The 27,560-nt window shown below is 30.4% G+C and overlaps 1 protein-coding gene across 2 annotated transcripts; it reads left to right on the top strand.

The window, feature by feature from the left end:
• The first annotated feature begins 9,495 nt into the window (after nucleotides 1–9,495).
• On the top strand, nucleotides 9,496–27,092 carry LOC132941633 (nose resistant to fluoxetine protein 6-like). 2 transcript variants are annotated; one of them, XM_061009774.1, is made up of 13 exons: nucleotides 9,496–10,205; nucleotides 17,587–17,810; nucleotides 18,122–18,339; nucleotides 20,107–20,198; nucleotides 20,899–21,083; nucleotides 22,611–22,774; nucleotides 22,909–23,077; nucleotides 23,216–23,409; nucleotides 24,238–24,379; nucleotides 24,458–24,647; nucleotides 25,380–25,522; nucleotides 25,664–25,773; nucleotides 26,737–27,092. In XM_061009774.1, the coding sequence occupies exons 1-13, from the start codon at nucleotides 9,845–9,847 to the stop codon at nucleotides 26,825–26,827; spliced, it is 2,283 nt and encodes a 760-aa protein (XP_060865757.1). In that variant the 5' UTR covers nucleotides 9,496–9,844; the 3' UTR covers nucleotides 26,828–27,092. The 2 variants fall into 2 exon arrangements, with proteins under 2 accessions (XP_060865757.1, XP_060865758.1); XM_061009775.1 differs by lacking the exon at nucleotides 26,737–27,092 and adding an exon at nucleotides 26,573–26,618.
• Nucleotides 27,093–27,560: the final 468 nt, after the last annotated feature.

Here is a 27,560-nt window from a genome sequence, read left to right as displayed (position 1 = left end):
TGACATTTTGCATATTTAATATTATTATTTTTATATCATAGCTTAACATCTATACAAAGGGTAAAGAATAAAGAAACAATTGTGATAATGATACTAATTATGTATTGGTATATATACTATTATTCGTATTAATTTTAACACATTATTCATTATCAATTACTATTATCAATTTACAAATTGGACCATAAATTATATAAAAATTCTCTAATTTATTACAACAGACTTGGGTAAATGACATAATGGGCTGTTATTAATGACGTAATTCTTAGAAGGGAATGGGATATGAAAATAGGATATATTGCATGAGTAGAATAATGCCGGGATATGGAACACAATATTAGATATAAGTATATAACTATAAATTCAGGACAATTTATCATACAATTTAATAATTTCTATACATGAAGTCCATCAAAGTATTTACGTTGCTAATAACTGAGAAGTCTAAGCTAATGTGAGTGACTCTGCTTGATTACCATAATACACCTCTTGAATTTATATAATATGCGTGGAACAAAATAGAGTAGTGTTGATTGATTTTTCTTCACGAAATCTATGTTGTTCACTGATTAAAATGCTATTGAACATTTCAGGTAACTTTTGTTCGATTATAGTTTTTCTAATAACTTAGGTAACATAATCAAATTAGAATTTGGTCTGTAATATTTTATAGAATGATCCTAAAACTCTCAAACAGGGGTGATAATAGAAGATTCCCATTTTATGAGAACCCACCAGTTCTCAGTGAAAGTGAAAATAGATGTGTAATGGATTTATGGATAGGCATAGTGATAACATAACAATAGCTGCTAAACAGTGTTGGAGGCAATGTCTCAGGTCCTGGACGGGTATCAAGACCTTGGAGGGTTACTGCCTCATAGACTTCATTTACTGTAATTTGTAAATCTATTAAATTTGTATTGTATTAAATCCTCTAAATGATGAATATATGACTGAATCTGCTGAAGTGGTTTCTTGTAAACTGATGCAAAATAATCATAAAACAGATTATTAATATTTTTGGGTTCATCAGAAATTATGTTGTTGTAGGACATAATATTTGGCAAAATATCTCTTTTCTTGATTTTATATGTATGAATCCAAAACGAGCGTGGATTGTGAATAAATGATTTTCAGGTATTCGGCAAGTAAGTAAGTGTTATAATATATTTGAAATAATGTTTTGCAATAAGTCCGAACATATGAAAAATGTCTATAATTTATTTTATTACCGAAATTTAATTGTGTGTACTTATTGAAATGCAGGGGTAAAGATATTCCTTCGAGTTATCGAAAATTCGACTTAAACTTGTTCGAGTTATCGAGATTTCACTGTAATATGATGATGTATACGTGGATACAAAGTTGAAGTCGTTATATATTGTTTACTTGCTAGTTGCTGGCGTTGAGAGTTGATTAAATAGAAACGTAAGACAATTAAGTAAAACTTTTCAGTCGGAGGACCATTTATCAATAAGGTCGAGGCGGAGTTGAAGAGCATTGAATGCTTCTACTGAGCTATTATTTAGGGATAAGATGGAGGTATCATCGGCGTAGGTGGCGTAGAGCGTGTTTGGAGTTGTGGGGATATCTGATGTGAAGATGTTGTATAGGTCAGGAGGAAGATCGCTACCTCGAGGGACTCCGGCTTGGATTGGAAAAAGAGAAGAAAGAGAATTACCGTGACGAACTTTGAAGGTACGATGTTCGAGTTAGGATCGAATTAATAGGTATAGTGGCGCGGGAAGGAATTGTTTAATTTTATAAAGCAGACCAGTGTGCCAGACCCTATCAAAGGCTTGCGCCACGTCAAAGAATATTCCTGGGCAGTTTTTTTTATTCTCAAAAGAGGAAGAAATTGTGTCAACTAGCCTATGAATTTGTTGAATTGTGGAATGTTTCGCACGAAATCCGAATTGGGCATTGGGTATTATTTTTTGTGTTTATGTGATTGGTCTTAGCCTTTTCAAAACAACTTTCTCAAATAATTTACCTAAAGTTGGAAGTAGGCTTATGGGTCTATATGAAGTTGGTACATTAGGGGGTTTACCTGGTTTGGGTATGAGAATTATGATGGATAGTTTCCAGATGGTAGGAAAATAAGACAATCTTAACATAGAGTTGAATATATATGTGAGCAAAACAGTTGTGTTTTAGGATTTTATTCGTTATCAAGTCATGCCCAGGAGATTTGTTGGGCTTTAACCTTTGTATAATATTAGAAATTTCATTCGGAGAGACATGATTGATGGGACGAGACATAGATAATGGGGCATCAATAAATTTATTTATTTTATCTAAATGAGCGGTATTAGGAATAATGTTTTGGTGAGGTGTGAAAATATTTGAGAGATGTTCCCCAAAAAGATTTGCTTTCTCAAGGTCTGAACATGCAAGCGAACCGTCAGCTTTTTTAATGGGACTTGAGAATTTTTTTAATTTGAGCAAGCTTTTCGTGGTTTTCCATAAAGATCCATCATGCGTATTTAGAAGTTTAAATTTCTTGTCAAAAAGATCGTTTTTATGTATTTGGATTAGTTTTTTGATGGTATTTGACAGATTATTGAGGGTTGATTTGTCGGAAGGTAGTCTTGATCTTTGCCATCGGGAGCGTGCCCTGCGTTTTTCAGAAATTAAAGCTTTTATATCAGGGGGTAAAAGATAATCGTTGTGTTTGGATTTAGGGTGACAATTTGGTTTAGGAGGATAGGAACACTCGTAGACTGCTGATTGGATTGAGCTGACTAAATTTAGAGCTGCGGATTCTATTTCGTTGCAAGACTTAAGTGAAATTTTTAAGTTTGTATTGTTTTCTAACGACGTGGAGAAAAGGTTCCAGTTGACTGGACCTTTGGAAAGGGAGGGACGAGGAGAAATAAGAATTGGTGGTTTCATAATGTTTAGCAGGACTGGAGAGTGGTCAGAAGACAGATCACATACATTTTGGATGCTGTGGTTTATATGGTTTGGGATTGACGTTATAAACAAATCAAGTAAATCAGGTTGTCTGTTTTGATGAGTTGGCCAGTAGGTTGGACCAGGGGGGGGGGAAAGACTGAGAGCTTGTTCATTTGTATGGAATTGAAGAAAATACTACCTCTGGGGTTTTCAACACGACTACCCCATAATAGGTGTTTGGCATTAAAATCGTCACCAGCTATGAAGGTGCGACCTAATGAGGATAAAAATTGATTTAGAAGTAACTGTGATATACTTGGCCGAGGAGGACAGTAGACTACCGAGATAATTATAGGAATATGATTTATTGAAATTGAAACGTTTGTTGCTTGGATAGTGGGGAATTGAAAGCACGGTAGGGGATAATGTTGGATTGAAGATGATATTAAGATAGCAGAACCGGCATGAGACGTCCCATCAGGGTGATTGGTACTGTAAACCTTGTAGCCAGGAAAGAAATGTTTAGAGTTGTTTGTATAGTGGGTTTCAGTGATAAGAGCTGCATCAATTTGGTTTTCTAAAAGAAAGTTTAATAGTTCTGGTTCTTTTTTTTAAGTCCGTTAGCATTCCAGAGAATGATTTTAAGATTTTTATTGTTAATTTGTTTATTTATCATTATTTACAGTTAATTTATTAATGACTGTGGTAAGTAATTGAATTAGGGGATTAATGAGTTGTTTGAATTCTATTAAGAAGGATGATAATTGATTATTTGATATAATATCGGGAGGTTGTTTTGAGGACCAATCAATTTTATTAAATGATTACGAAATTCGATGAAATCGTTAATGTTACGTATGAATATCGGAGGGGGTAACGGAGAGTGACTGATTTGAGCTTCGGGATTATTTGAGTTGATTATAGGCATATCAGACGATTCGGTAGAATTTACAATGTCGTGAGTATAAAGAGAATTATATCTATTTGTGCTAACAAAGACAGGCTTAGATTTCTTTATCTCGGCTTTTTCAGTTGAACTGGTCGAAGAGTGGATTCGTTTAGACTTGTTTTTGACTATTTGAAAATCATCATTTTCGTTGTCCGAAAAAACTTCATTTGAAGTGTTGGATTGATTTGAAACACTCTGTATGCGGTTATTATTTGTATTCGAGATTGATTTATTTTTACTGGTTTGCGTATTAGCAGTGTGCGTGCTAGAAGTTGTTGATTTAGCGGGCGCGCGCCTAGATGCTGATGAGTTCATTATGATCGGGGTGTGTGGCTATTAGTGTACGATAACGGGCTTATCACCCGTAGGCGCGGGTTTGGATCACGATACGGTAATTGAGATGGTGGACTTTTATGGTGCTTAGATAAAATAGGAACTTTACCGTATGGTGAATTCCACGTCGTAATTGCTGATTTACTCACTGCTATCGAGAGCTATTAAAACGTATCGCGAAATATGCGTGTGACCACTACGGTGTCTGGACACGAACTGAAACAATATTAATGTAAAAAATAATGTAAAATTACATTTTCATTATCATTATTTTGTTGTTACATTTATGCAGGTTAGATAAAAGGGATACCTAAAACCATAACATAATAGGTTGTATACACGGATACAAAGTTAATGTCGTTTGTATTTGCTGGCGTTGGAAGTTAATTAAAAATATAAACGTAAAACAATTAAGTAAAACTGCTAACTAGGTATGTATACATTTAGCTACATCCACGGCTATACATATAGGTATATAGTATCATATTATAGCTGCCCAAAGCGTGCTGCGTGCGGCGCAAGTGGATGGTCGTCATGCGCGGTAAGTATGTTGAAATTTCTGACACTCTGACATGCCTATTGGCTAATATATTACGGTGTGTAGGTTAGCAAGGTCTACATTTTAGGCACTTTTGCGTTTACAACATACGTTTCCGTTCTTAAACCGCGCACAATATGATAATTATGTTTGGTTTTTATTGTTGCCTATAATATAGTCATCATAATGAAAAACACGGTCAACATAATATTATATATATATTAAAACAAGTGTATTTTTTGGATTTTAAAATGTCTTCAATAGAACGCATACTCATCATTATTATACATCGTATTATAGCTGCCCAAAGCGTGCCGCGTGCGCCGCGAGTGGATGGTCGTCATGCACGGTATAGTACCTATGTTGAAAAGTCTGACACTCTAATATAGGTACCTATATTAGCTGTTGTGTTATTGTCGCGTTCGGCTCTTAACAAAAATAAATATATAATAAATGTCAAGGGTGCCTTTACGACTAGGCGTTAGTTAAATATAAATACTAACAACCTTATGAATAGCAAAAGGAATTAATATAGATAATCCAAGTGATATTGGGATAAATAATTGAATTTATTGATTTTATAAGTGATGTTTGGTACTTTGGTTAAGTATAATAAAATAAATAATAACAAGTGTGGAATGCCTATTTGGCACCCACCAGCTGAATAAAATATAAAGTAATAATAATATTGAAGTGCTTGATTAGCACACAAAAATAATAACAATAATATTGAATAATAATATAAAAACAGCTCGTCAGCTGGTTACCTGGAGAACTGGTGTCCGTTAGCGGCTTCGAACCAAACGCTACCGTCTCAGGATGCGCACATTTACACAATAAAAATACAATATTATAAAAATTAAATGTGCAGCAACCCGAGAACGTACGACTAACGAGCCACCAGTTCAAACGAATAAATCACTGAACACATGTAATTGACAACGACACAAAATTCACGTGCTTCTGTAAGTATCTTGTGGTACGCCCTGAATAGGGGAATAATATTAAATGATTGAACAAATCAAATGACTGAACGATACTTACAGAAGTAAATTCACAGAAGACGATTAGTACAAGATGATTGAATATGTATGAAATATGAATGTATTGAATGAATATTTGCTTCTTCAGCAAAAAATGAATGTATTTAAGTTAATGAAACAATGTGCTCTGGCTGGCAGTTGACTTCGACCGAACAGCTCGAGAGGCAAAAAAAAAAGAATAAGAAACGAATGTATTGAGTTGAATATGATGCTTTTACGAAAACGAATGAATATTTGAATGACCAATGAAAAAACGCATAACTCACGAAAATGCGATCAGTATTCAGTACCACCTTAAACATTTAATACGACGAAATACAGACTTTCGGTGGCACTGAAAGCGGTACACAACTTTATGAATAACGAAAAACATTGAAAATACACGAAAAAATAATATGAAAATATAACCGTTGGAATACGCACATTGCCCACTATCAGTAAGATAACACAATGTCACAATCTGACGGTGGGACAAAGCGCGCACTCCCCGATCCGTTGTCGTGAATCACACAAACATATGCACACACCAGACAGCCAGCTGATTTGCTGTTGGCGCGGAAACGAAAACATTAATTTGTTTGCGGAGCGAACAGTTATAGTGTGTAGGTATGTAACTACCAGAGCTGCCAAATCTACGGATTGCAAGGTCTAAACTTTAGGTATAGGTACTTTTGCGTTTATGATATACATAATTACTGTCGTTAAACCGCATAAAAAATTATGAACATGCACTCATCATTATCACTAGTCATTATGGCACTCATTACAATGAAAAATATAGTATTTATATTATATTAATTATATTATATTATTTATTATTATTAATTTAAACTTATGTCAATTTTAGCGCACGTTAGTGTGCCAGACCAAATTCAAGCAGCGCGTTGTGTTACACCTTATATGAACCAATTCATCCAGCTATTTTAACCCTCATATCTCTGCTTCCTGGCTTCCTTGGCTTTTGAAATATAAGACATTGAACAAACCAAAATATCTTAGGACAATGTAAAACACCGAACCCAACCCATAATATTAAGTCGTTTCACATGGTAAACTTTTAAAGTTTACATTTTTGTTACTGACTTGCTGACACACTTGCCACCATTATAATTATGAGGAACTTTACATAATATATAGGTAGAAACGTGAACTTTGGCACAAAGATTCATCGTGTGACATGTAGTGTAAGAAAAGGAAAAAATCTATAAATTGAAATTTTCTTGAAATAAATGCCACTTTAAGACGGGACTTCATCTAAACGCATTGAATAATAATAATTTATTATGGCAACCAAAAAATAAACAAATAATTATAAGTGCGGAAAATCGTACAATCGTTTACGATCTGCGTATATAGTTCAGAAATTACGTCCTTTTTATGACTAAAAAATGTTAATACCAAAAATGGAAGATCATACTCGTTCAGTTGAGAATCTGACCCTTGTGTTGACAACGCTCAAGAGGCCAATCACTCAGCTTCACAACATAAATGCCAAAACAACCAAGCGAAAATTTTTCTCGGTTATTAAATCTGCAATGTTTAAAAAGTGAAATAATAACACTGAAACTGGCTATCTACATTATTTATTGGAGGCAATTTGAGTACTAAAGGGCAACTACCTATAGTATGGAAGGCAATGCGACAAAAGTTATATAGTTATGAAATCTTGAGGAAATTCAAGTTATCTCTTTTTAAATAAAATCACCACGGGGGGGGGGGGGGAAGATTCATCCGTATCCGTATTATATTTAATATAATATATTAGCTATACTCAATATAACCTCAGGCTAAGATGACGTACCTATTGTGCAGACAAAGAAAATACGAAACTACTAAAAATAATGTTATATTAATATCAAAACGAAACTAGCGACTTGCAGGCATCGCACATAAACTAGATATCAAGGTTTTTTTCAGAGCTATAGCACCGTAAATCCGTATTATACAATACGTCATAGTAACGAGTGACGTACTCACAAATACTATTTTATAAGTGTTATAAAATATGGTTCAGTATACAAATGTATAGGAAATGCCAATTTTTAACTAACTTATTGAAAATGATTTCATAATAATATGCATTTTCAAACTATCGAAAGTAAGTATACCGCGATCCATATTATGTACGTGTACCTACAAAACTAAAAAAGAAAAGACTGGACTTTTGGAGGGCTAAGTCCCCTCAAGCCCCCCACCTTCCGATTTCCGCCAATGAGTAAGTCACTGTAATGGATGTATTAAATTTGAATTTAATAATAAATCATTGCATACGAAAAACGATTCATTAGCCTGTTTAATTAATTAATAATAATTATATTTTATTATTAATTTTTATTGCCATTATAGTAATTTATTTTACTAATTGTAATAGACTCAGTGGCGGCGCCAGGGGTGGGCTAGAATGGGCCGTGGCCCACCCTAAAATCTTCTCGGGGTCACCCTGTATGATTTCAAAGTATTTTTGCTTAGAATTACATAATAATATTTTAAAATTTATAAAATTAATTTTTGTGTGTGACGTGTCTGTAGCGGGTTTTGACACAATTATTATTTCATTCATTTCCTATATTAAATATTAAAGGGCAGCGGTTCTCAAACTGTGGTACGCAAAATACTACATATGGTGGTTCGCGTAAGGCCACATGGTGGTAGAACGGAAAATTAAAAATAAACATGAGATTCTTAGCGTAGCCATGGTTTTACAATGTTGTGTGAGTTTTTTTAATACTCAGATTTCATGGGAAATACGACAATACCTAAATAAGATATCCGATATCTTATTTATTGACGTAATATTTCCCGTGAAATCTGTATATAATCATTGATATTATGTACCGCGTACGTACGTAGATAAATTATGTTTATTTTATATCAGTACTAAACATTTTCTCTTCGGACGTTGAACCAGAAGTTCAACACTGAACCAGATATTTCATCGCTAATATCAAATCTACAAATCTATGGCTTTCATTGAAAATTTGTTATTTAATTCATGTCCTAATTTTAAAATTCTAATAAATTTGTATTAATAAATAAATAAAAATTATACTGTAATATTTTACTGCATTTTCATTTAAAATAAATGTATTTAACTATGTAAAGTTTGTACTGTTCTATTTTTAATCATCAGTGGTACGCGACTGATTGATAAATGATAATATACTTGAGTGGTACGCGAAAAAAAAAGTTTGAGAACCGCTGTACTAGCTAATGCCGTGCACATCATTGTCCGGCAACCAATAATTATTATTATAATAGCTTCAAAACCCATGACAACCATTTATAAACAAAAATTTCCTCAAAATCCCAAATCAGAATATATATTCTAAAGATGCAAAAATATTATAAAGTTAGTATTTTAATTTTTAACGAAGAAATTATTTTAGGCAGACTTCCATTATATCTGTAATTCATTTATCTATATACGGCACTATTTTGTAAACAATTATGTAAAAAAACTAATATTATCGATTTCGCATCATATATAGTATGTCGCTCGAATGCCATAATAACCGACAATGGGGTGATACTGCATGGTAATATCAATTACCAGCACAATAATTATAATATACGTTAACATTTTAGTTGTATACATACATAAACAAACGTATAATAAAGTTGGTCGAGTACACACACAGATAAGTACGTCACTGGGCAAGAAAAATATAACGTTGCTGTAATAACTATTGTATATAATATAAACGTATCCTACTGCGCCTCGCAGTCTCATGCCATACGCCGACGGTCGTTCAAGTCCACTACAGGGCGGATGACGATCACGATAATATTATATATTTTATACTCGGGAAATCGCACGGAGGTAAAAAATAAATAATACAATTTTCGTCATCGCGTCATTATAACAATATACGATATAATTGTTAATAAAAATTATACCACGGTCGTGTATATATGATACGAAACGATTTTCTTACTTACGCGTTTCGCGCGAACGGTCGGCGTAGGTTTTTGATTTTTTTTTTTTTAACGCACGCGCTATTATAGTCTGCGGTAAATTGTGTCGCACAGTATAGCAATTTTGCACGAAAATCACGCGGGATTCGAAAAAAATAAAATTTCACGATGTTTTCGCACTCGCCGTTGCTATGGTCGACGGCGGCGTTCGTGCTGTTGACACTGTCGTCGGCCGAGTTCGACGGTCAAGTTCATCGGAACGACGACGGTCTATTACCGCTACCTCGGTCGTCACGATTACCATCGGCGCTCAACGGCTCCGGCGTGGCCTTTCCGCCGGGTAACGGTGAAAATGTACCACCACCGAAGGACGACGATGTCGACATTTACCCCGAATCGTGGGTCTCCGATTTGTTTTACCGAACGTTGGCCAATTTCACCGTTCAGCGCGTGGGCAGCTCCGCTTGCCAGCGACAAGTGGACATGTACGTTCGAAACTTACAGAATTACACCGATTGGGCCGTCAGAAGTGAGTGTAACACTAAATTTGTAATAAAAAAAAATTATAGGGTTCCAATATATAGACACATCAACTTGTGAGTTGTGACTGAGGAATCGTTATTAATTCGTGGTTCGGAAGTCATACCTCCAAACACGTTATGCACATAACATATTATGCCTCCAAAAATGTAATTATTCCCAAACTGCAATAGTGCGCACTTAGCACTTAGATAGAAACGAGCATAACAATAATTTAAAAGAAATCAATACATTTTTAAACGTTTTTCAATATTTTTTAGAAAATAAATTTCCTATAAATAAATAAAACAAATGTCACAACATAATAGCTTATGAATAATTGTAGTAGTGTAAAAAAATGTTATATTTTGGATATAGAAATCATCGTTTTGATTGTAAAATCATTGTCACGTTAAACTTAACATAAATTTTAAGTCTGTAATTAGGGGGGGGAGGTTATATGTTTAAAAAAAACACCCTAACTGTAATTTGTATATAAATTAAGCTAATATAACGTAATAATGTACCTATAGGATGTGTACAGAAGAATCTCACATTCCGGGGACGGGGTTACCCTCCCGCCACCAAACTGATGGTTGGTGATAGGTATTTAATATTTTTAATCAGCCGATGAAATTTTAAACTATTTAATTTTTAACAACATTTTACGAGTGCCTAAAATAGAAACATAGCAAAATCCTTACAATCCTTAAAAACCTTCAAAATGTGAAAAATTAAATTTGGTTTTTGAATTATTTGTATAGGTATATTTATTTTTATGTTATACGGCTTCTATGTATAAATACGGACATGGAATTTCTATAGACTAAAAGTGTCTCGAATTTTATAATATATTAGCCGGTTAGTTTCGTTTTTACAAACAATTAATACGTCGGGTAATTATAGGTATCATATTAATTAAATCATTACTATAGTTGTACGACGGTGATATCTATATGTACATTACGATTATGTTGAGATGTATGAAACTATTGAAACTACTGTAATTATATTATTATAATCATGATGTACTTACCATTAATCATTATGTATAAGGGCATAGCAAGACACTGATATCTTAGTATTACTTATATCACAATAAAGGCATATTGTAGTTATTACTTATTAGTTATTAAGTTATTATTCTTGTGTTCTTAAAAAATTAATTAATTTAAATTTAAGATTATTTTATCTAGAGTCTAGAACTTCTAGGAGGCTTTTATTAATATTTTAGTTACAAAGTAAGTTATGAGCATTTTAAAACTGTACATTTTTTGTAAATTTAAAAATCATCATAACTTGCTTAAAAATTAAATTATCCGTAAATGATACTCATCACTGCAATTTCCGTACAGTTTTCAAACTGCTAAGTTAGTATACGAATCGTATGTAAACATGTGAATAAACACATGAAATGTGTGGATGTTTTTACTGCAGGATAAGATAAATAAAAAATGTTCATAAAAAGATACCATTGTGCAAAACTAATACTACTCTGTTTTAAATTCAAAAGCGAGAAAAACGTTACACACTTGTTGCATTAGCAATACTAGGTACCTATAAAAATCTGCTATGTCATATTATAGCCTATAATCAATTTTAATCCAATAATATACCTACACTTAAACACGTATTACTCTACCAAACCGGTTCGTATTCGCATTCCTAGTGTAGTGTGTGGGAATCTACCAGACGCAAAAAATCGATGCACAATGGTACCTGCTATATGTACGTCACTGAAAACATTAATTATATTCTATGGTCAGTAATATCAGATGTTATTTTTTTTAGTCAAATGTCGTTCAGGCGGTAAAAATATTTACAGTAGGATTAGATTATAGTTGTCGACCTTCTAACATAGGCGTGATTACGGGAGGTGCCGGTTAGGGGAGGTGCCGGTTAGGGGAGGTGCCGGTTGGGCACTGGTCCCTCTCAGCTGACTGTGCCTCCAACAAAATCATGCCAGGATAAAAAAAAAGTTGTGTGGTGTGTACCCTGCAGGACCTATAGATTTTGATTAATTGTAATTGTTTTAGTCACGCATTTATTAATTAGTGATTATATTATCATATAATATTATGTTCATCATATGGTTTTTTCAGCTGAAAATATTCAATTACCGATTATCGTTTCAAAAATGTTTTTAGATATTTTACAATTTGTTAAAATAATTTAAATTTTGTCAGGGACTCAAAATATTTATTAATGATTTACGATTTGTATAATGGACTTTGTATAATGGACGGGAAAAAAGTATTTTTATTGTTTTGACAGTGGTTATATTTTTTGATCTTCATTAAAAAATATTCCTACCATCCTGAATTTTGTAACATAAAAAATGAATGTTTTTTCATGTCTAAAAAAAATAGGTCGAACAATTTAAAAATCTGTTGTGCCTCCTCGGTCACCAAAGTCTGAACACGCCTATATGCCTTCCAATAACGAGCCGGATGAATAATTTGGCGAATACTGTGCACTATTTTACTGCATAGATTATAAAGATACTTAGATAATATCATATCAGATATTTATGAGTATCTACGTCACATAATTTAGCAAAAAATCACTAATTTCCGAGCGTAAAAATATTTCCAAACAATAAACTTTTGTTCCATACTTATAACAGGTAGGTACCGTATTATAGCTGTAACTAGGTAGGTATATTTTATCGGTATTAAATATTATTTAAATAATTATTATGAATTATTTTTTTTAGATTTTGAACGAATTGTTGAATAAATATGTTATCAAACTATCTATGTTTTTTTAGAGGTTACCAAAATTTTTTGGATTACACTACCCTAAGGTATTTTATTTTAATAAATCTGGAGACGCCCTATAGTAATACCTGTTGTGTATATTGATACTTACATTTTATTGGTTTTTTAATGGTGATAAATTGATGCCAAACTAGTATAAAAATGAAAATAGATTGTACATTACACAAAACATACGTGACAGCATAAGGATAAAGATCTTTTATAAAACAGTTTTTTTTATGAACGTGTGAAAAAAGTACGATTGTTTTATAGGTATTTTAAATAATTTCACGGTATCCTGGTTGAGAAACTCAGTTATATTATATGTTATTCTGAAATGTTGAGCAAGTGGTTTTCAGATATTTTCAATTCTTCCTCTGGGCGTAAGGAAACTACTGAAAGCTGGAGAACAATAAAATTATAAAAATTCCTATAAGAACTGAAGTAAACGAGCTCTGTTCAGTATTGTATTTTTAAATGCGATAGTTGCATTATATTTGTGAATTGGAACTATTTGATAATTGCCTTCTTAAAGCAATAATACTTAAGAAGAGAACTACCACAATCATTGATAGTATATAAATTTAATCATATTCGTTGATAATATTATTGTATCTATACTGAAAATTAATTATAAACAACTTATAAGTATTGATAATTAATTTTAATAATACCATATCATATTATGATACTTAAATCTTATTTTTTTAAATGGGTATTTCGGTTATAGTTTGTGAAATTTTGTTAGTATAATATGTAATATGTAAATTGTACCCATAACACAATAAACAAAAAATTGTATATTACTGTTGATAATAAGCATATTGTTCATATTATTGTTATTTATGGCAGAACGATAGTAAATAAAAAAAAATTATAAATTTAGAGCGAACATTAGATATGTATAATATACATGTAGTCATGCAGCCATACAGGTATTTATACCTATACAAGTGTCTACGTCAGAACTGAAAAATATGCACAGTAAGTACCTAGGTAGGTCGTGCAACAACTGGATTACAGTAGTCTCTTACTCGATAGTCAAGACTCAAGAAAATAATATGAGGTTGCCCCTCCAGACGGAAAAATTGTGCAAAATATGTATCAAACTAATTGCATTTCACGTGACACCAGACACGCGTACCTATATATTTAATTATAATAAGTACTATCGGTGGGTGTACTTACCTACATTGTGGCGGGGGTGATTAGCAGTTAGCACCCACCTCGGCGTAAACTAGTCTTGTTCTTATTCTATGTTGTTATTTTTAATTAAAAGAAAGGTTTAAAAAAAAACTTATTATGGGTTATTGGTGGTCATTGAATATGTATAGTTTTAATTTTATATATTATAACGGGTAAAAATAGATCGACAATCAAGATTTCTGAGATTTTGTTAGAACATAATACCTAGTTGATATTATATAAGGCATATAGAATTTTGCATTCAAATTTCAAGCTTTAAAATTCCAATGTCACATCAATTTATATTAAACAAATAAATTATTGTTATATTTTGAAAATATCGATGTATTGCGAAAACGACACCTAAACGTTTACCCAACATATTTTGTTAAAAAGCACTCGTGTTGTTTACATATAACATCATTAAATCACACCGTCAGACTGCACGTATCTAAGGCACACGAGTGGTACTTCGTAGGAATACAATAATTATAGAAAAATAATTGTTTGACTTATCTACAAGTAGTAAAAATACATTAATAAAAAGGAAATATTATTTTCCAGATGTTCCTATTATTTTCATAGTATTAAAAATTGTTTTTGGGTAGTTTATAGTAAAAATAAAATAATAAAATTTTATTTAAAAATAAAAATATACAAAAAAGTAAAGATAAATAATATCATACTCTTTAATTTAAACGCGACTTATATATTTTTAGCAAGGAAGTAATTTATTGTCCTACAAACATTTTTATATCACCAACATTATTCTTTAATCAAACTCTATATTAAAAACTCACATAATTAAAAAAATGAGTGTTTTTCTTTTTGTTGTATACAGTCAATTAATATAAATTGTTAAAAACTTTACACTGCACTGGTTCCGTACTCGTATCACTTGGCACGATCATGGTCAGGTTACCATGCAGCTAGTTTTTCCACATTATAATGTAATCTAGATAAAGAAAAATAATAATTTTAAAACCCGTGCGTATAACATTTTTATCTCATAGTTTATATAATATTCTCACTATTATTTTGATTTGAAAAACCTGCTTTCGATGAAAATTTTCAAGTACCTATGTACTTATTATTTGTCGAAAAAACTGAATGCGTTCTAAAGCAGTGTCGATCTTGATACATAATAAAACTTAGTTTGATTTTTCATTCTTGCCACATGACCCCACATGAATATGTATTGTACAATGTAATAATATGCAATCATAATTTAATAAACCAACGCGAACTTAATAAAAAAAAAAATTACACAATTTGCGGAAAAAATAACTTTGAAGAAATTAAATATTAGTTGGATTGAATTTATATAATAGGTGTGACATGTTACAAATTGATAATTTCGCATAATAAATAAAATGTTTATGATTGTGAAATAAAATTAAATGAATGATTTATTTTTGTTTTGAATATCGTATATTAGAACATGGTATTATAATATTATATATCGTTTATGTACCTACACCTATCTGGCCGACGGCCGATAGCAGAAAAACCATTACAGCAATAGCAGTTGGTGCCTATATGTTTGAATATACATTGTGTGACTCATTATTCAAATGGTACGTATCCACCAAAAATGAAAACAATAATTGCGCAAGTTATAATTTATAATTGAGCATATTATTCCATGGACATCATTCGGAAGATAATATAAAATAAAATACACCTATTATTATACGTATTGTCGTTAATGATCAATATGGTTCAAAGAATAAGTACTCTTCAAGGTGTTCAAGTGTTTCTGTGGGACTTTCATACAAATTAACCTAAACCAATGCAATATTAGAGTGCGTATTATACAAATATAGACATTTTCCAACAGTATAGTGGCGGCGCCAAGATTTTGGATTGCAAGGAGGGGGAAAACTTTTTTCCATGGTCGAATATCATGAAAATTTAATACTATCTTCCTCAAGCTATTTCCTATCGTATTCAGTTGTTCATATAGCAATTTAAAATGATTTAATAGACATTTCATTAGCTTTTTTTTTAGAAGAGAATTTTGAAATAGCCAGTTACCTGTTAACAATTTATTTCCAAAAACCTGTTTAACACAGTCAGATAATTATATTAAGAAAAAAATTGTTTACCGGTCGGTGAAATAACCAGATATGTTCATTTTTCAATGAATATAACAAAAATAAATAACAAAACTGTATTTACGTTACTGCAGTTAGGTGCAACATTGAATTAAGTACGTCTGGATGTTAACAGGTTATTGCTCCTAACGTTTTTACTTGAGTTTTGGTATTCTATTCGGTGTAATAATCAGGTACCTATAAGAATAATATAATTTTTTTAAACTACATATTTTATTTATTTAGTTTTTTTATTGATCTTGAAATTTACACAATTAAATTCCCGCTTTGACAACATGGGTCATTAGCGTTACATTTTTTTGCAGACAGCAAAATAAATAAATAAAAAAAATGAATAGTTTATGTATAAATCACTAACTACATATTGTATAAAATAACTTAACAATATTAAAATACATATTGATTTATCAAAAAATAAATAATGTCATCTACCTATACCGCAATTACAGTTGGATGTCAGTTATCCGTTGGGATGTTGGTATTTTTTGGTACATCGGTAAATACCGATATGGGTAATAAAATTCCTATAGATATCAGGTATTTTCGGTATTTATAAGAATACTAGTAATTTGGTTATTATACTATTGTTACTGAAAATACCGTATTATCGATAATACCGTTGATACTGGTAACCGGTAGTAAATAAATACCGAATACCGGTATAAATATTTGTAATACCGCCAGCTATAGGATAAATACAACATAATTTACTTAATAGTTGTTTGCAATAACCAGATATGGCTATCCAAAATGGCAAAATCAAAATTGAATGTAACTTGTTATTGCGTCTTTTAAATATGTAATAAATAATAATCAACACCCGTAGTTTTTAAACTATTTAGGTATTATCATAAATATAGGTGGCAGCCTGCAGTAGCTATACCGAATGAAATGGTTTTAATAATTGATGTATCATATTATTTGTATAAAAATAATGATACTACGTTTTTAATTTTTCGTCTGTATGTCAATTTTTAGACAGTTTTATGTCCAATAAAAAATTTACATAACTTTGGTACCTTCAATTTTGAAAAAATTCAATAAAATAAAAAACATTTGCAAATTATTTTTTAGTTTAAACTTCAAAACGTATCGAAAATATAATGTATACAAGCTTACTCTTACAGTTGTTCTCACTGAAATTAAATATATACACATGTTTTTATAGGTTAAAAGTTTTTTAAGTTCAAATTCCTCCACTTACCAATAATATAACATTTTATCAAAAACAAAACTAAATGATCTGAATTTCGTGATTAATATATGGCTGTACTATAGTTTGTAAGTGTATAAACTCCCTAAAATACGATTAAAATTTATTATTTTTCAGTGGCAGAGTCTTGGAATCGACATCCAATTGGCATACTAGCTGGCAACAAATATCATATGGGTATTTATGACGAATGTGTCGACGTTAATTATCCAGTGAAGGGACAGTATTGTTTGTCTGAAATACATTTATTTCCGCCAATGGGCAAAAATTACTCTTTCCAAAAAGGAACGGACAACATTAATGACGTTAGCGACAATCACGCGTGGAAAACAGTACTTGGGGTACGTAGTTGTAATACTTGATATCCACTTAAGAAGTTCCTACCACCATTAACACGAACAATTATTATTAGCTTATATACAGCAAGAATAATAAAACGGAATATTTCGTATAAAATATTATAAAACGTTGATAAGTAATCATCATATTAATTAATTGCTGTGCGATCTAGATCAGTTTTAGATAAAACTAAATTTGAAAAAAAACAAAAAAAAAGCACTGAACTGCACAAGCGTGAACAAATGGCAACATTATTTTACTATGCCAAAAGAAGTACCTACTATAATAGATATGAATTGGAAATTTTTTTCAGTGGGTCGATTCTCCAGATCTAGTCAAACGAAACAGTTTGAATTTAGGGATATGCATACCGGATTCTTGTTCAGCGGCAGATCTACAGACGTCGTTGCAAAATGAATTTGACAAGGTGTTTTTACCGGAGAAGTTCAAAGCTGTCGTCCAAGTAGACCCGATACTCTGCACTGTGAGTGGAGATATGTATCCTTACGACATGGCGTATTTTTTAACCAGGTAATTCGACGATAACTTAAACAAAAACAATATTTTCGTTTTGACAGTATATGGAAAGACTGAGCATTCTGATTTCCGTAAAATAAATACAATTTTAGCATAAAATATAAAATACAATAAATTCTGGCCTCTCTGGTGAAATATACAAACACAAATGGTCAATTATTTCTTTCGAACGAGGCAAAAAAACACAATTAACCGGGATAAGGACGGCCTGCGTAAAGTTTAAAGAGATGCGTCATCAATGTCGATCAATGTACGCGTACCTATACATCTAGTACCTATTCTAGTATTTAATATATAATATATTGTATAATAGCAGATAGCATTGTGCCATTGGCATGTGCTGACGTGCTGTAAGACAAAATATTTACAATATACTAAACCACATTTATTTGGCAAGCATTTAAGATAAGACGTCAGTTTTGCAATTATTGATAAAACTGCTTAATAATAATATTTGTTTATTCAAAACAAAGGCAACGATAGTTAACCAAGAGTAAATACGTTAGAAAATAAAATATATTTATAACTGCAAATGGTAACCATGACTTTGGTTAAAAAAAACATTGACAATGTACTAGAAAATATTACATGTTACACGCATTCGAACCGGTTAATAGTATATTAAAATTACATTATTAAGAATATACCATTTGATTTTTAAAAGCTCGGTTTACGGTTTATGAATAATCATTTAAATTTATATGACAATTAAAAATCTATTAGATTCTAAACGGAGTGATGAGAACAGAGAATGTTTGGTTTCACAATGATGATGTGTGTCTTAACTCTTAATTGGTGTCCGAAGCCACTTCTTATGCCAGAAAAATGCTCCAGTTATCGACTTCCAGGGAGGTTTCTGGTAGAAAATTGGACCTAGCTTGTTCTTGGAGGGGTCAAAAGTGGAAACTTTCCAGAAATTTACAAGATAATCGGGAAAAACAAAAAAATATACGGTTAAACGGGAATACTTATACCGTAAAACCAAATTTTTGACAAATTTGGAATTGTTCTTTTTAATTCAAAAACAAATAACCGTATATTTTAAAATTTCGCAAACTATTAGTATAGGCACTTTCAAATTTTATAAATTTAAAAATATTTTGACTCTTTTTGAGGTACCTATTTAATATTTATAGATACTTGAAATGTTCAAATTTTTTAGTTATTATTCGACTTGTGGATAATAAAGCTTTTATTTGTGAATATTTTAGTTAAAAAATGTAATACAAGGTTTCTCATAAGTTTTCCTTACAAGAATTTGAAAACAATACAGCGGAAAGCCACATTCCTTTTTATGAGTGTTTTAAGATTCAAATGTTGACGAAATCTGTTAAAATTTCAAATTATTTTCTAGACTTATTATAGGCTTACAGACCGACTGTGTCTTCAAACAGAATCATTTTCATCGTATAAAATTTATCAGTGAATTCAAATTTAAAATTTATCCATTAAAGTGGCCTACTCAATGACGAGTTATACCTACTCGAAAACTACTATACAGCACAGTGTCTTCCCCGGTTTGAATTCTATTGACTTTCCTCCATCCAACCTGGAAGGCTGGAAATAATAAAATAAAATATAATCATGTACTTAATTATAACCAATATTTACGTATCACAGCTATATTATGTTTTTAACGAAAATATTGTTTTTGAATTCAATATTATAATATGTTACGTGTTTTGGAAAAAATGTATTCTATTGTGTGTTATCATAACGATTTTAAAATAATGTTGTTTGTTGATTTTATTTATTTTTTAGTGCATTTTTCGTACTACTTGTTATGATCTGCTGTGGTGTGACCGTTGGTCATTTCATAAAACTATCGCGTCAACAAAATAAAACCTTATCAGGTGAGTGACATAACCAATTGTTAACATAATATCAAATGTTCGAATTCTTTATACTTATGAGTATGTTATATTTAATTGTACATTATCAGCTAAGCAGGAAATCCATAGTAATGATACTGTGGTTTTTTAAATTTATTATATCAGATTACATTGTTTTTTACCGAATGTAATTCTAGGGGAGGTCGCGAAATTATAAGTAAGTTCTTAGAGCCGTGTGTGTGAAAACCTATATTTATACAATTATATACTTATAGTTGATTTGCAATTTTTTACCATAGAAATTTAAAATATATCTCTTTACTCTACAAACCCGTTTTTAAAAATATCATACTTATTACAGTGTTTACAAAGATCAGTTATTATTAATAAATACTTAATTTATTCATAAAAAACTGATACTTAAATAATGGTTTAATTTCAAAGTTCTGAAAATCTATAATGCAAGTTTATTTGCATATTATGTTATATATGATATTATTATTATCTATGAACTTATTCATGCATTTTGAAAATCATTATTATAATATTTCTACGAAATAAATATTAAATATAAATTAAGAATATTTTAGACATTTAGTAAAATTATAATAAACTTAACTTTGATCAAAATCGTTCAACAATAGTGTAACTAAAGTGATGTCTCGCTCAATCGTGTAAAAAAGTATTATATTTGTGGTGTAACTTATTTTTTGTTTTACAGATGATGAATTCTTCATTTCATTTTCATTTATCAAGTCTGTCAAAGAATTATTAAAATATGATAAAACGAACGAATTAAATATTCTGAATGGTATGAAAGTGACAACCATGATATTCATTTTGTTTGGTCACAGATTCATGTATTTAGTAGGAAATCCTATGAGTCATCCTAAATTAATCGAAAATGTAAGTTAAGAAAATATTAAAACACAACAATTATAAACTATGTGTCATTCGCCGTGTGCTACATAATTACCTATATAGTTATATGTGTAAATGATAAATTTATCTATTTCACCTTTCCTTTATTACACCTTACATCACGCATCAAGAACCTTCGGTTATTTTCTTCTATATTGATGACACGGCGGTCGTCATAACCGCACACTTACCGTTCATAACCGCACATTTTACACCGTTCAATACCGCACACATTTATTTTAAAATCGATTTTTCTTTCTCCCTACATACTTTGCGTGTACGATTTACGTTGCCGTTTCGTATGAGTCGAAATTTGGTTTCAGTAATTATCTGTTGTTGATTTAACACATCTATCTAAAAAAATTAAAATAGACAAAAATAAATCAATGATAACTAAAAGTTTACCGAATGAAATATTGTAGGATGTGGAACATAAAATTCATGCCTAAGTTGACTATGGTAACTTTCTGCGCCGTTCGTCGTTCTTGTTGATTGTCTTATTCCCTTTTAAATAATTTTCTTATCACGAGTCTCTGAATAATTACAATGATTTTATGGAAAGAATATTATTATGTAGGCATAATTATTGCGGACAAAAATAATAATCAATAATATAGTACATCTTATAAATTATAATAATTATAAAATATGAAACTATACAAACATGTATCAGCATAGTCTATATTATAAGACCCCGTTAGTGTTATATACGTACCTACGGGTGGTGCAGTGGCGTAATTAGGATTTTGGTTTGGGGGAAATATACGTTTTTAGCAAACATTAATGTTCATTACCAATACTTTGATCAAAATGTTAGCAGTAAAAAAATGTTTTTTTGAGGGTACAATGCCCCCCCCCCCCCCAATTACGCCCCTGGGGTAGTGGTGAATTTTATTTAATTTTACAATATTACAGAATGTTTATATGTATCTGTATATGTATAATATATTTATGAATTTTACGCCATCGAAGAATTCATTCTAGCTTTAAATATATATATTTATATTTATAGACACGTATTATTTAGAAATCTAAAATAGTATATTTTAGCCCAACAGTTTTCTTTTACTTGATGCCGTTGCCCGGCAACCATAATTATTATTATAATAGCTTCAAAACCCATGACAACCATTTATAAACAAAAATTTCCTCAAAATCCCTGTTTAAAGACAGACAAACATTCATTCACCTCCCGGGGTTGGTTGCCATGGTAATATGGACACACAGCCAGACATACATTCATTCATTTATTTATATGTATACATATTATAGATTTCACCTTTTCGAGTAAAAAATATAAATACATTACTAAAGATGCAAAAATATTACAAAGTTAGTATTTTAATTTTTAACGGAGAAATTATTTTAGGCAGACTTCCTTTATGTTTGTTATTTATTTAGTAAATTTTACTACATAGCTATTAGGCTTATTTTTTTCAACTATATTACTTGAACTCTGTTCAAACAACAACTCTATATACCATTAATTAAATTACTCCCTAACAATTATAGTTGTACAAGTCTGGACCTGATATATTATTGACTAGTATGAATCTAGTAGATCCGTTTTTCTACATTAGTGGTTTTATCTTGTACATGACAACCTCTCCGATATTCATGAAAGCTGGATCAGTATGGATAAAGCTTGCGTCACCGGTTATCTACCGAATAGTAAGGTAAATCGATTTTGTCATACCTAAACTGTTAAATCGAATGTAATTTTACGTTAATACGCTGGTTCACAATATTAGAGAACGTAAGGAAAATATTCGCTATCAATTATGAATATGATCTTAATTTATGATTTTAGAATGTTACCGGCTTATTGTGCAATGATGGCGATCACAGCTAATATCGTACCTCATCTTGGTGACGGGCCACTTTGGCCTCAAAAAGCCTGGAGCGAAGCGGAGACATGTAAAAAATATTGGTGGACCAATTTGCTTTTTATAAGTAATTTTATAGACGCCAAGTATGAAGTAAGACTTATAAATTATAATTATATATTATATTTGTACCTAAAGTAAATACATTGTACCTATAGTTAAAAAGGAAATCATGTCTACAAAAACTATATTAGGCTATATTTTAAACGTACTTACCTAATATTTAAACAGTGCCTCATAGTGAGCTGGTACATATCGTGTGACGTTCAGTTCTTCATAGTTGGAGTTGCTTTAGTTTATATTTACACAAAGAACACTAAATACGGAATTGGATTGCTCTCAACCATTATTATTGCGTCGATATTTACGCCATTTATAAGTACGATTTTGAATAAAAGTGATGGAATACTTAAAGTACATATTCCGTAAGTAAAATTGCAATGATAATATTTTAATATCTATCTAAGTAAATTTGAATCGAATTTTGAGGTATCTTATAAATCAAATAGGGCGGGTGGTATTTAAAATTTGATACCGCGGTATCGGGTATTTGTTTACTATACCGGTATTTATGGTATTACCGGTTGTACGGTATTTTTGGTTATTACCGAAAATACCATACCTCGGAAACTACCGGATCTCGGTGAATTAATTAGTTAATTAGATAATTAATTATCCAACCTAGGATATGTCTATTATATTATGTCATATTGATTATATAAAAATAATAAATAATAAATGTAGGCATACGGTATTTTTGGTAATTACCGTGGCATGGTAATTACCGATTCACTTTATACCGGTATTCTAAAATACCGAAAATACCACCAGCCCTAAATAATAACACCCATACGATTATTACCAATATTATAATATGCAGTGCCTTTTATTATAGTGCAATATGTTACTTTGTATTCATTAATATTATGCATTATGTATGTTATTTTGTGTGATTCAAAAGTGCTATAATATTTTAAGCTTTATGAGTTTATTCTCAAGCATGGCTGTCAATAGAAGCAGCCGTGTTCTGTCGTGTTGCAGTCTATGTACAGACTTGTTCTCAAGAACGAAAACACAATTCATGTATAATGCTGTTTGTTGAACACGAGAAGTCTTTGTTGTCTGTGTACTGTGTCATCACTTAATAATATACTTAGACATTTTAATGATACAGAAGCCAACTATTAAACCGTTGAACTATTACAGAATTAAACATGTACCTAGCTATTAAATACAAAACTACCTAATTTCAGATTTTTAGAAAACCCCAGAACTTCTACAACGTTTAATGAGTCTTACAGAGCAAGTCACATGCGAGCTACGCCTTTTTTTGTTGGGGTGGCAATGAGCTTCGTTGCTAGTAAATTGAAAAAGACAAAAACAAAATTATCATTGGTAAATATCGAGTACAGACATAATATCTATTATCGTTTATGAATCGAAACCATATGGACTGCGATTTTTATGTTTTAGATTACTGTCTACGGAGGGACGTTAGTTGTAACTGTGGTCTCTTTGTGGGTACAGTTTTACGGTGCTAAATTTTATGTGAGAAATAGACCTTATCATTTATTGGAACAAGCTCTATATTCGACATTTAGCCATTGGACATGGACGGCAATATGTGTGTGGTTCACCATTTGCTATTACACAACTGGTTACGGTAATTTGAATTTTAGTCACATGGAATGCCGTTAATTCATTTATATATATATATATATGTGTCCGAAACTCCGAACCAAATTTCGTTTTCGTACGGACAGCAATTATGTTAACAATTTATGATTTTAAGATATCAATGATATCACCCAAGCCTGGGCCAGTTAATGATAATTTTTAATTGAGTTAAGTTAAGTTGATAGAAAATATTTGAAAAAGTTTAAAATCAATAGTTATTATAACTCAGTTAAGTTAAAAGTTATGAGAAAAATTACAATTAACTTATTAACATAAGTTAAGTTTTTAATTATTTATTTTTTAATATATAAATAGTCAGTAAAATGGTTTAAAATAATAAAAAGTAAATGTTTATGCAATATGGATCATTAATAATAATAAATTGTATTACCTATATTTATTATTTAGTTATTTATAAATTAATGTAACTTGGTTTTGATTAAAATTAACTCGTTATTTATTAAGTTTATATGAATGAAAATCAGTCAAGTTAAAAATTAAGTTAATGAAAATTGAATTAATAAAAGTTAAAATTGACTTAATTTTAACTTTTTAACTCGTTTATGCCCAGGCTTGAATCATTACATTATTACTGTTATTATAGCAATATCTACTGCAAAATGTGGAAATCGGATTTCATTATTATAAACTATCATAAACCTTTACCTAGTATTGAAAATATGTAATACGAATATTAATTTTTTTTTATTTTCTACAGGTCTTTTAACAAAAATTTTTGATAACAGATTTATTGTACCCATGGGGAAACTCTCATACTGCGTTTTCTTAGTGAACCTAATCGTTATGATGATGTCTCAGAGTTCTCAAAGACTACCCACTTATCTATCAATAAAATCATTGGTAAGATAAAAGATAATAATTGGAACATCAAATATAAAATATTATGAAGTCACTAAATAATTTGCATTGTCTTCCATGACAAAAAGATTGTTCATAATATATTATACGAATATAATATTGTTTCGATTCGTCTGTTTTTAGTTGGATGCTGGGATATACGATACATTTAAAACTTATTTAATGGGCTTAGCATTATACTTGGTCGTAGAAGCACCGTTTGGAGATTTGACTAGAAAAATGTTCGGGCGAGGGTAAGTTATTACTTAATTATTATTTTCATACGTGGAAATAAATATTTTGGTTTGGTAAAAACAACATTTTTCCTTTCAGTTATCCTAAGTTTTAATCCTATAGTTTACGGTCCATACCAACAGGTGTTCCTTTCAGTTATCCTAAGTTTCAATCCTATAGTTTATGGTCCATACCAACAGGTCTTTTTTCAAAATGAACTGCCACAAATTCGTCGTTATTATAGTGGATAATTTATCCATATTGTTATTATTATTATATATACCAAACGAAAATATTCAAGAAGATAGTTTTTAACTAGTACAATAACAATATAACAGTTGTTAATAATTATATTCTAGATTAAATAAATATATTTCACGCATAATTTTATGTACGGTCCAAAAGATGAGAGGGAGCCGGATCCATCTGGTTGCGCAACTATTACCTTTTAATAAAAGTTGTTTTTAATTGTAAAAATGTTTAAATTCTCAATAACAAGGACTTATTTTTGATGAGCCAGACTATTGTAATTCTTAATTTATTAACGGGTATTTATTATAGTGCTCAACGCATTATATTATATTTATAAATTATTATAATGTCATTGAACAATAATAGTTCTAAGAAAAATTCATCCCACTTTTGGGAAACCGGTTTTTGTTATTTTTGCCCGTAGCATATTATAAATTAAATTATATTTGACTGATTTGTTATGACCGATCTCTATGTTTGTTATTTTATTTATAAAATTAGATATTATTTGATAATCTAGTATTTAAAAACATTATGTTTCAACGATCTTTATTTTATAATTTTTAGGAAAAAGAGTGACTCGTCCATAAGACGATAATTATATTTGATTGATTTGTTATGCTTATGACCGATCTTTATGTTTGTTATTTTATTTATAAAATTAGGTATTATTTGATAATCTAGTATTTAAAAACATTATGTTTCAACAATCTTTATTTTATAATTTTTAGGAAAAAGAGTGACTCGTCCATAAGAAATGAAGTACCAATTGAAAAAACTACAACTGCAGAAACTCCAAAAAGAGTTGTGACTCATTTATGATAAGTATTAACTGATTAAATCTCAAAACATAAGAAGAATAGATATTACCTATTTTTATATATTATAATATAAACTATATAATTACATTTTCATCAGATTTGATTACAATTAAAGAATGATATGCGATTTATAAATATTTTTTTTTTGTAAAACATAGTTTAGTTTTATAAACATGTATCTCGTATTGTATTATTTAGGTATATGTATATTGTAATTATGTATTTATTTTCTTTTTTTTTGGAAAATAAATGAATTTTCTATTATAGCTATCGGTGTTTCTACTTTCTTGTGACATTTTGCATATTTAATATTATTATTTTTATATCATAGTTTAACATCTATACAAAGGGTAAAGAATAAAGAAACAATTGTGATAATGATACTAATTATGTATTGTTATATATACTATTATTCGTATTAATTTTAACACATTATCCATTATCAATTACAATTATCAATTTACAAATTGGACCATAATTATTATCAAAATTCTCTAATTTATTACAACAGACTTGGGCAAGCGACATAATGGGCTGTTATTAATGACGTAATTCTTAGAAGGTAATGGGATATGAAAATAGGATATATTTCATGAGTAGAATAATGCCGGGATATGGAACACAATATTAGATATAAGTATATAACTATAAATTCAGGACAATTTATCATACAATTTAATAATTTCTATACATGAAGTCCATGGGAGTATTTACGTTGCTTATAACTAAAAAGT

The sequence above is a fragment of the Metopolophium dirhodum genome, chromosome 3 (assembly GCF_019925205.1).
Source record: "Metopolophium dirhodum isolate CAU chromosome 3, ASM1992520v1, whole genome shotgun sequence".
NCBI classification, from domain to species: domain Eukaryota; kingdom Metazoa; phylum Arthropoda; class Insecta; order Hemiptera; family Aphididae; genus Metopolophium; species Metopolophium dirhodum.
The sequence above is the reverse complement of the archived record's forward strand: the minus strand, read 5'-3'. Positions and strand labels throughout refer to the sequence as shown.

Excerpts from the sequence above, each read along its gene's own strand:
- LOC132941633 (XM_061009774.1), top strand. The coding sequence starts at position 9,845 with ATGTTTTCGCACTCGCCGTTGCTATGGTCGACGGCGGCGTTCGTGCTG. Across the intron at positions 23,078-23,215 it reads TTATAGACGCCAAGTATGAA|TGCCTCATAGTGAGCTGGTA; the intron begins GTAAGACTTATA and ends ATATTTAAACAG. Across the intron at positions 25,523-25,663 it reads ATCTATCAATAAAATCATTG|TTGGATGCTGGGATATACGA; the intron begins GTAAGATAAAAG and ends GTCTGTTTTTAG.